At 52.9% G+C, this 9,999-nt stretch overlaps 1 protein-coding gene across 1 annotated transcript in view; it reads left to right on the top strand.

Annotated features, from left to right (window-relative positions):
* Positions 1-9,104, top strand: part of FOXRED1 (FAD dependent oxidoreductase domain containing 1) — a 14,022-nt gene extending 4,918 nt beyond the window's left edge. The window contains 6 exon segments of the mRNA XM_018564970.1: positions 72-173; positions 253-329; positions 1,517-1,719; positions 4,796-4,904; positions 6,766-6,870; positions 8,850-9,104. Of these exon segments, the coding sequence (XP_018420472.1) occupies positions 72-173; positions 253-329; positions 1,517-1,719; positions 4,796-4,904; positions 6,766-6,870; positions 8,850-9,104 (851 nt within the window).
* Positions 9,105-9,999: the final 895 nt, after the last annotated feature.

The raw sequence follows: 9,999 nt of genomic DNA, 5'->3' as shown, positions 1-9,999 counted from the left end.
GGGGGGGTCCTCCCTGGAGGGCAGGAGGGGTGCTTCCCTTTAAGCTGATCCCTTTTTCCTCCTCCGCTCAGGTCTGGAGAACGAGGGCTGGTTCGACCCCTGGAGGTTCCTCAATGCCCTCAGACGGAAGGCGATTTCCATGGGGGTGAATTACTGCAAGGGGGAGGTGACGGGTAAGTGACACCAGCGAGTCCTCATCTGTACAGATTTCGGCCCGTGTCTGAAGCGTTCGGTGACCGTTCTTCTCGGCAGGTTTCGACACCGCGAAGCAAGAGATGGTGACGGACGAAGGGGACGCGGTATACATGACCACCATCAAAAGCGCCGTCGTAAGTCCGGAAGTCTTTGAACGCTGATCACAGCTCAGGGGGGCTGCGTGTCCGCATTCGCTTTGTATGAGGCGTGTGTAGAGCCCAAACATTTGTCCTTGGTTTTGGGAGGAGCGTGGAAGGGTTACACCCCCTCTCAGGTGTTTACTGCTGAAAGGTGAAAGATATAATAAGGGCGCCTCACCAATGATCAAAAAGTCCAAAAACATTGGAATCCGTTCATATTTAGGTTAAACAGCCGACAGGTTTTGGAGGCTCCGGCACTTCACCATGGCTGCAGCTGCATGTTCCGTAACGGTAGTTGTTCGGTGGGGGGCCACAAACATCGGATTTGATAGATTGTTGAATACTTTTGGGGTCTCATTCACACGGGCGCAGAGGGTTGTGCAGCCTGTAGTGTTTATGTGCCCGAGAGGCACCCTGGAGTTCGGATACAGCCTAAACAAATCATGGGGGGGCGGGGTGGATGAGCGGCCCTGGATGCAAACAGCCTACATACAGTACATAGCTTCCTGAAAATCACAGCACCCTGCCTGAGTACTGGCTCTTGGGTAGTGTCATCACTACGCACCCAGGGGACACCATTGGAGCGGTGACACCCCCTCTAAAAAGTAAAAGTCCGGCACTCGGTCATGGATTGAGAGCCCGACAGTGTCAGGAGAAAGGAGGGGACCTGGCAGCATACCTCATCCCGCCGGGTGAACGTCCCCTCCTCTCTCTGCCGGCGTACATCACCAAGATGGCCGCCGGCAGGCGTCAATCAGATGGCCGCGCATGCGCGATGACGACACAGCGGGGTGTCACCTGGTCTCGGGATGCCCCTGCTCTTAGGAGGAGTTATGCAAATATCAAAATGCTTTGATAGGTAAGTGTAAGTCTGGGGGAGTGGGAGGAAGGGATCCCAGTAGGTGTGCACCTATGATTACCGCTTAGGACTCAGCACAGGGATGGTGGGAGCCCCTCATAATGGGCACAGCGGGTGTACAGACCCGGGAACTCAGCACAGGACCGACCCGGGAACTCAGCACAGGGATGGTCGGAGCTCCTCATAATGGGCACAGCGGGTGTACAGACCCGGGAACTCAGCACAGGGATGGTGGGAGCTCCTCATAATGGGCACAGCAGTTGTACAGACCCGGGAACTCAGCACAGTTGTGCACAAATACATTACAGATATCTGATTCTAGGTGTCGATGCCGAACAGTCTGGAGAATCAGTCGGTGGAATGTTCCGCGGTCATTAACGCTGCCGGTGCCTGGTCCGCGAAGGTGGCAGAGTTGGCTGGAGTGGGCGCGGGGAACCCTGACTCAGCAGAAGGAACAAAACTTCCTGTAGAGCCCAGAAAGAGGTGATGGTTTCTGCTGGGAGTTGCCCTTTTCATCACCCATTGGTTCACGGCCACACAATTCATACAAGACAAGAATCGGGGTGTAATGAGTCCAGTGAGCCAGGAGAGGGCGGCGAAGAGACCACGTAGGAGGAGAAGCCGATTCGTAGAGCGTAGATGAACCTGCAATGAATATAAACATATAATATTCGGGGCTTTTGAAGTTAGCGCGGTTAGGCTTAGTTGCTTAGTGTCGGGTTTGGGGTGCTGGTTGCTCTGGATAGAAGGCACAGAGGTCGGTATTATTGGGGGGTCAGACTTAGTTGGAGGCAGCCATTTTGGTACAGGGATGGCTTTGCTTCCTCATGTCAGAGCCACCAGCAAGGAGAACAGTGAGGAGCAATAGTGGCATCACCAAACTGCACTCCAAATCTCCAGACCAGCAGTCAGCAGTGACTTGCATGATCTCACACTGGAGATATAAAGCAATGAGGCTACAAAACAGACGTGCCTAGGCACAGTGCACTGATACCAGGAATGCCTACAGGAAGTGCCCTGATATCAGGAGCGCCGAGGCCCAGCAAGTGCCCTGATATCAGGAGCGCCGAGGCCCAGCAAGTGCCCTGATATCAGGAGCGCCGAGGCCCAGGAAGTGCCCTGATACCAGGAGTGCCGAGCGCCAGGAAGTGCCCTGATACCAGGAGTGCCGAGGCCCAGGAAGTGCCCTGATACCAGGAGTGCCGAGGCCCAGGAAGTGCCCTGATACCAGGAGTGCCTAGGCACAGGAAGTGCACTGATATCAGGAGCGCCGAGGCACAGGAAGTGCCCTGATATCAGGAGCGCCTAGGCACAGTGCACTGATATCAGGAGCACCTAGGCACAGTGCACTGATATCAGGAGCACCTAGGCACAGTGCACTGATATCAGGAGCACCTAGGCACAGTGCACTGATATCAGGAGCACCTAGGCACAGTGCACTGATATCAGGAGCACCTAGGCACAGTGCACTGATATCAGGAGCACCTAGGCACAGTGCACTGATATCAGGAGCACCTAGGCACAGTGCACTGATATCAGGAGCACCTAGGCACAGTGCACTGATATCAGGAGCACCTAGGCACAGTGCACTGATATCAGGAGCACCTAGGCACAGTGCACTGATATCAGGAGCACCTAGGCACAGTGCACTGATATCAGGAGCACCTAGGCACAGTGCACTGATATCAGGAGCACCTAGGCACAGTGCACTGATATCAGGAGCACCTAGGCACAGTGCACTGATATCAGGAGCACCTAGGCACAGTGCACTGATATCAGGAGCACCTAGGCACAGTGCACTGATATCAGGAGCACCTAGGCACAGTGCACTGATATCAGGAGCACCTAGGCACAGTGCACTGATATCAGGAGCACCTAGGCACAGTGCACTGATATCAGGAGCACCTAGGCACAGTGCACTGATATCAGGAGCACCTAGGCACAGTGCACTGATATCAGGAGCACCTAGGCACAGTGCACTGATATCAGGAGCACCTAGGCACAGTGCACTGATATCAGGAGCACCTAGGCACAGTGCACTGATATCAGGAGCACCTAGGCACAGTGCACTGATATCAGGAGCACCTAGGCACAGTGCACTGATATCAGGAGCACCTAGGCACAGTGCACTGATATCAGGAGCACCTAGGCACAGTGCACTGATATCAGGAGCACCTAGGCACAGTGCACTGATATCAGGAGCACCTAGGCACAGTGCACTGATATCAGGAGCACCTAGGCACAGTGCACTGATATCAGGAGCACCTAGGCACAGTGCACTGATATCAGGAGCACCTAGGCACAGTGCACTGATATCAGGAGCACCTAGGCACAGTGCACTGATATCAGGAGCACCTAGGCACAGTGCACTGATATCAGGAGCACCTAGGCACAGTGCACTGATATCAGGAGCACCTAGGCACAGTGCACTGATATCAGGAGCACCTAGGCACAGTGCACTGATATCAGGAGCACCTAGGCACAGTGCACTGATATCAGGAGCACCTAGGCACAGTGCACTGATATCAGGAGCACCTAGGCACAGTGCACTGATATCAGGAGCACCTAGGCACAGTGCACTGATATCAGGAGCACCTAGGCACAGTGCACTGATATCAGGAGCACCTAGGCACAGTGCACTGATATCAGGAGCACCTAGGCACAGTGCACTGATATCAGGAGCACCTAGGCACAGTGCACTGATATCAGGAGCACCTAGGCACAGTGCACTGATATCAGGAGCACCTAGGCACAGTGCACTGATATCAGGAGCACCTAGGCACAGTGCACTGATATCAGGAGCACCTAGGCACAGTGCACTGATATCAGGAGCACCTAGGCACAGTGCACTGATATCAGGAGCACCTAGGCACAGTGCACTGATATCAGGAGCACCTAGGCACAGTGCACTGATATCAGGAGCACCTAGGCACAGTGCACTGATATCAGGAGCACCTAGGCACAGTGCACTGATATCAGGAGCACCTAGGCACAGTGCACTGATATCAGGAGCACCTAGGCACAGTGCACTGATATCAGGAGCACCTAGGCACAGTGCACTGATATCAGGAGCACCTAGGCACAGTGCACTGATATCAGGAGCACCTAGGCACAGTGCACTGATATCAGGAGCACCTAGGCACAGTGCACTGATATCAGGAGCACCTAGGCACAGTGCACTGATATCAGGAGCACCTAGGCACAGTGCACTGATATCAGGAGCACCTAGGCACAGTGCACTGATATCAGGAGCACCTAGGCACAGTGCACTGATATCAGGAGCACCTAGGCACAGTGCACTGATATCAGGAGCACCTAGGCACAGTGCACTGATATCAGGAGCACCTAGGCACAGTGCACTGATATCAGGAGCACCTAGGCACAGTGCACTGATATCAGGAGCACCTAGGCACAGTGCACTGATATCAGGAGCACCTAGGCACAGTGCACTGATATCAGGAGTGCCTAGACACAGGAAGTGCACTGATATTTTCAGGAGGAGCTGCGGATAAGATACTTTTTCAGGGTTAGGCACAATTAACATTTTTAGATGTTCCCTGTGACACAGCAAAGCTTTATTTTATATCTATGTATTTAACAGCCCCAATGGCCCCGGGATGGACTGCCCGCTGTTGATTGACAGCTCTGGGGCGTATTTTCGAAGAGAAGGATTCGGGGGCAACTACATTGGAGGTCTCTCCCCACCAGAGGTGAGTGACCACACACTGTGTCTCGGAGTTATTGTATGTCCACTACGACACTTTGCGAGGAGTATCTGTACTTCTGTTTGGCCTTGTGGTTTACATTGCCCTCCACACTGGAAACGAGTACATTGAAAGCGTGCATCTTTGCAGCTTCCTCCATCACTGCCCCACTGCTGGCTCCCATTGTCTGAATTGGGTTAAAACCCAACCAGGCCCGTCCTTCCCTCTACACTTGCTGGAGGCCCCAGTATTATGTGCTTTTAGGGTAATTTATCACAGCTGGAGCAGACAGAATCTGCAGCAGTTGCCCATTGCAACCAATCAGCTCCCATCTTTCATTGTCAAAGTTCAACTCAAAGAGAGAAGCTGATTGGTTACAATTTGATGACGTAGAGGGCTGAGATTACAGGGCGCCGTGGCGACTCCCCCGAGGATGTCGTCAGTCTCTATGGTTGAATGACACTGGACGTCATTCAAACCGGGTGACACCTTGTGGCGGAAAAAGGCATTGCTGCGAGGGACGGCTCCGGAAGGCAGGTGACTATTGCAGCCTGAGCTTTGATCTGTGCCGGGGGGCAAAAAAAACAAAAACTGGAATTGGGCTTTCCAAATTTTTTAACATAAACCAATACTGTAATGTGCGCCTTACTGTAATCCATGGTTGTTTCTCTTCTCTTTGCTGCTCTTCCTTTTAAATCCGTCTCTCTTCTCATGCTGGGCAGAACTTCTTCTGTTTTGCAGCAGACTGCCTTGTCTCAGGAATGGATACACGGTGTCTGTGTATACGTTTCTATAGGCCTGTAACCTGAGCCAGCACTACAGGAAGAGGCCCTGAGCTGAAAAGGGAAGTTCTCCCTACTTCTGTTTGGCCTTGTGGTTTACATTGCCCTCCACACTGGAAACGAGTACATTGAAAGCGTGCATCTTTGCAGCTTCCTCCATCACTGCCCCACTGCTGGCTCCCATTGTCTGAATTGGGTTAAAACCCAACCAGGCCCGTCCTTCCCTCTACACTTGCTGGAGGCCCCAGTATTATGTGCTTTTAGGGTAATTTATCACAGCTGGAGCAGACAGAATCTGCAGCAGTTGCCCATTGCAACCAATCAGCTCCCATCTTTCATTGTCAAAGTTCAACTCAAAGAGAGAAGCTGATTGGTTACAATTTGATGACGTAGAGGGCTGAGATTACAGGGCGCCGTGGCGACTCCCCCGAGGATGTCGTCAGTCTCTATGGTTGAATGACACTGGACGTCATTCAAACCGGGTGACACCTTGTGGCGGAAAAAGGCATTGCTGCGAGGGACGGCTCCGGAAGGCAGGTGACTATTGCAGCCTGAGCTTTGATCTGTGCCGGGGGGCAAAAAAAACAAAAACTGGAATTGGGCTTTCCAAATTTTTTAACATAAACCAATACTGTAATGTGCGCCTTACTGTAATCCATGGTTGTTTCTCTTCTCTTTGCTGCTCTTCCTTTTAAATCCGTCTCTCTTCTCATGCTGGGCAGAACTTCTTCTGTTTTGCAGCAGACTGCCTTGTCTCAGGAATGGATACACGGTGTCTGTGTATACGTTTCTATAGGCCTGTAACCTGAGCCAGCACTACAGGAAGAGGCCCTGAGCTGAAAAGGGAAGTTCTCCCCCAGCATGAGAAGAGATGAGGATTTAAAAGGAAGAGCAGCAGAGAGAAGGGAAACAACCATGGATTACAGTAAGGCGCACATTACAGTATTGGTTTATGTAAAAAAAATCTGAGGGTTTAATGTCACTTTAAATCTGCTCCCCGGCATTCTGCCATCACATCATTTGACTACATCATGTGACTAAAAAAAAGTTCCGGGATCGGGGTAACCGTTTGCTTATTCCTGTAGGAAGAGGAGCCCGACGCCAGCAATTTGGATGTAGATCTCAATTATTTCGACGAGAAGGTGTGGCCGCTCCTGGCGCACAGAGTACCTGCGTTTGAGTCACTGAAAGTAAGTGTCACCCACAACACAGGGATAGCGACCCGCGGGAGGACCCGGACCTCAGGGGCAGATACGGGTATTATTACTCGGCATCAGTGCATCCCTACCGCATGGCTTCTAATTCACTCCCTTGTAATATCGCCTTGACTACTGTAACTCCCTCCTCATTGGCCGACCACTACACAGGCTCCTCCCCCCTTCAGTCTATCAGGAATGCAGCTGCCAGACTCATCCACCTCACCAACCGCTCAGTGTCTGCATCCCCCCTCTGCCAATCCCTGCACTGGGCTCCTGCCCCCTACAACTCTCTTCTATCCCCCACATCTCTCTGCCAATCCCTCCACTGACTTCCATCCCCCGCCTCCCTCTGCCAATCCCTCCCCTGGCTTCCATCCTCCGCCCCCCCCCTCTCCCAATCCCTCCACTGTGCTCCTTCCCCCTACACCTCGCTTCCATCCCTCACATCTCTCTGCCAATCCCTCCCCTGGCTTCCATCCTCCGCCCCCCCCCTCTCCCAATCCCTCCACTGTGCTCCTTCCCCCTACACCTCGCTTCCATCCCTCACATCTCTCTGCCAATCCCTCCCCTGGCTTCCATCCTCCGCCCCCCCCCTCTCCCAATCCCTCCACTGTGCTCCTTCCCCCTACACCTCGCTTCCATCCCTCACATCTCTCTGCCAATCCCTCCCCTGGCTTCCATCCTCCGCCCCCCCCCTCTCCCAATCCCTCCACTGTGCTCCTTCCCCCTACACCTCGCTTCCATCCCTCACATCTCTCTGCCAATCCCTCCCCTGGCTTCCATCCTCCGCCCCCCCCCTCTCCCAATCCCTCCACTGTGCTCCTTCCCCCTACACCTCGCTTCCATCCCTCACATCTCTCTGCCAATCCCTCCCCTGGCTTCCATCCTCCGCCCCCCCCCTCTCCCAATCCCTCCACTGTGCTCCTTCCCCCTACACCTCGCTTCCATCCCTCACATCTCTCTGCCAATCCCTCCCCTGGCTTCCATCCTCCGCCCCCCCCCTCTCCCAATCCCTCCACTGTGCTCCTTCCCCCTACACCTCGCTTCCATCCCTCACATCTCTCTGCCAATCCCTCCCCTGGCTTCCATCCTCCGCCCCCCCCCTCTCCCAATCCCTCCACTGTGCTCCTTCCCCCTACACCTCGCTTCCATCCCTCACATCTCTCTGCCAATCCCTCCCCTGGCTTCCATCCTCCGCCCCCCCCCTCTCCCAATCCCTCCACTGTGCTCCTTCCCCCTACACCTCGCTTCCATCCCTCACATCTCTCTGCCAATCCCTCCCCTGGCTTCCATCCTCCGCCCCCCCCCTCTCCCAATCCCTCCACTGTGCTCCTTCCCCCTACACCTCGCTTCCATCCCTCACATCTCTCTGCCAATCCCTCCCCTGGCTTCCATCCTCCACCCCCCCTCTGCCCATCCCTCCACTGGCTTCCCTCCTCCACCGCCCTCTCTGCCAATCCCTCCACTGGCTTCCATCCCAAATCCCCCCTCTGTCAATCCCTCCACTCGCTCCCACTTACCCAACATAAAAAAATTCTCATCTCCAAAAAAATCTTCCAAACCGTCCTCTTCACTCCTCCCAAGACCTCCTACTCTCCAGCTCTCTAATTACCTCCTCCCATGCTCTCCTCCAGGACTTTTCCAGAGCATCTCCCATCCTCTGGAACTCCCTACCAATCTGCTTATCTCTTGTGCTGTCCACCTTTAGGCGATCCTTAAACTCTTCTCTTCAGTGAAGCCGATCCCACCTCCACATAATAACTGTCCTTTTACTTCTTCCATTATCTCATCCTATGCAATTATTATCTTATGTATCACTTGCCACTCATGAGCAGGGCCCTCCTAACCTTCTTGTATTGAAATGATACTGTTACCTGTATTGTCTCCCTCCATTTTGTAAAGTGCTGCGCAAACTATCGGCGCTCTATAAGTAGAAGGTGAAGCCACGTTCGTTGTGTTTTTTTTCTTAGGTGAGATCGGCCTGGGCGGGATATTATGATTACAACACGTTTGACCAAAACGGAGTGATCGGGACGCACCCGCTGGTGCAGAACATGTACTTTGCCTGCGGGTTCAGCGGGCACGGCTTGCAGCAGGCTCCGGCGGTGGGGCGGGCAGTGGCGGAGCTGCTGATTCAAGGAGATTTTAAGACCTTGAACCTGACGCCCTTTGGCTTCGAGCGTTTCATTTTGAACAAGCCTGTTGTGGAACGGAATATCGTGTGACCGTGAGTATGATGGCAATTAGCTCTGCACAGCCCGGGACCAGCAGGGCAGCTGTAGGACCCAGCAAAGCAAATGGACGTTTAATGGTTATACAACATCTAAGGTTCTGGTCACATGGGACGAAAGGCATCAAAAATCCCTCCCAACTGAATGCATTCACAGCACAGTGGAGCCTGGAAGCGTTCTATTCTTCAGGAGGACGTCAGGGCAATGGACACATTTGTGAGAGAACATTAACATTTCTAGATGTTCCCCCATAACATAGAAAATCTTTACTTATTGAGTTCAGATCAACTCCTGATTTACGGATAGTGAATGGAGCCATGCAAATCATTTCCATGTCCCATGAATAACTGTACATGCGGAATGGCTGATGAATAGATACAACCTAATATTAGAGGATGGTGGGAGCCCCTCATAATGGGCACAGCAGGTGTACAGACCCGGGAACTCAGCACAGGGATGGTGGGAGCCCCTCATAATGGGCACAGCGGGTGTACAGACCCGGGAACTCAGCACAGGGATGGTGGGAGCCCCTCATAATGGGCACAGCGGGGGTACAGACCCGGGAACTCAGATCAGAGATCTCAATAATAGAGTTCTTGAGAGATAGTAATCAAAATAAACGTCCAATGCACTCAAGGCAAGTAGATCGAAACGGTTCAGTGGGAGAGGCACTGACGGGTCTTGTAATGAAGCAACATAGATGCATTTATTGGTCGACTTTTCAACAAAGCACTACGAATAAGTGCAACTATACGTGAAATGTGTTTTCCCTGAGCCATAAGCTGTATGATGAATTAAAGATCTTCATTTGGTACAGGAATGCCGCATTTCCTTATAGTTACAGTGTATGTTTCCTCATTACAAGATCGGTGAGTACCTCTCCCACTGG

Source organism: Nanorana parkeri, unplaced genomic scaffold, assembly GCF_000935625.1.
Source record: "Nanorana parkeri isolate BGI_ZX_2015 unplaced genomic scaffold, ASM93562v1 scaffold802, whole genome shotgun sequence".
In the NCBI taxonomy this organism is placed as follows: Eukaryota; Metazoa; Chordata; class Amphibia; order Anura; family Dicroglossidae; genus Nanorana; species Nanorana parkeri.
The sequence above is the reverse complement of the archived record's forward strand: the minus strand, read 5'-3'. Positions and strand labels throughout refer to the sequence as shown.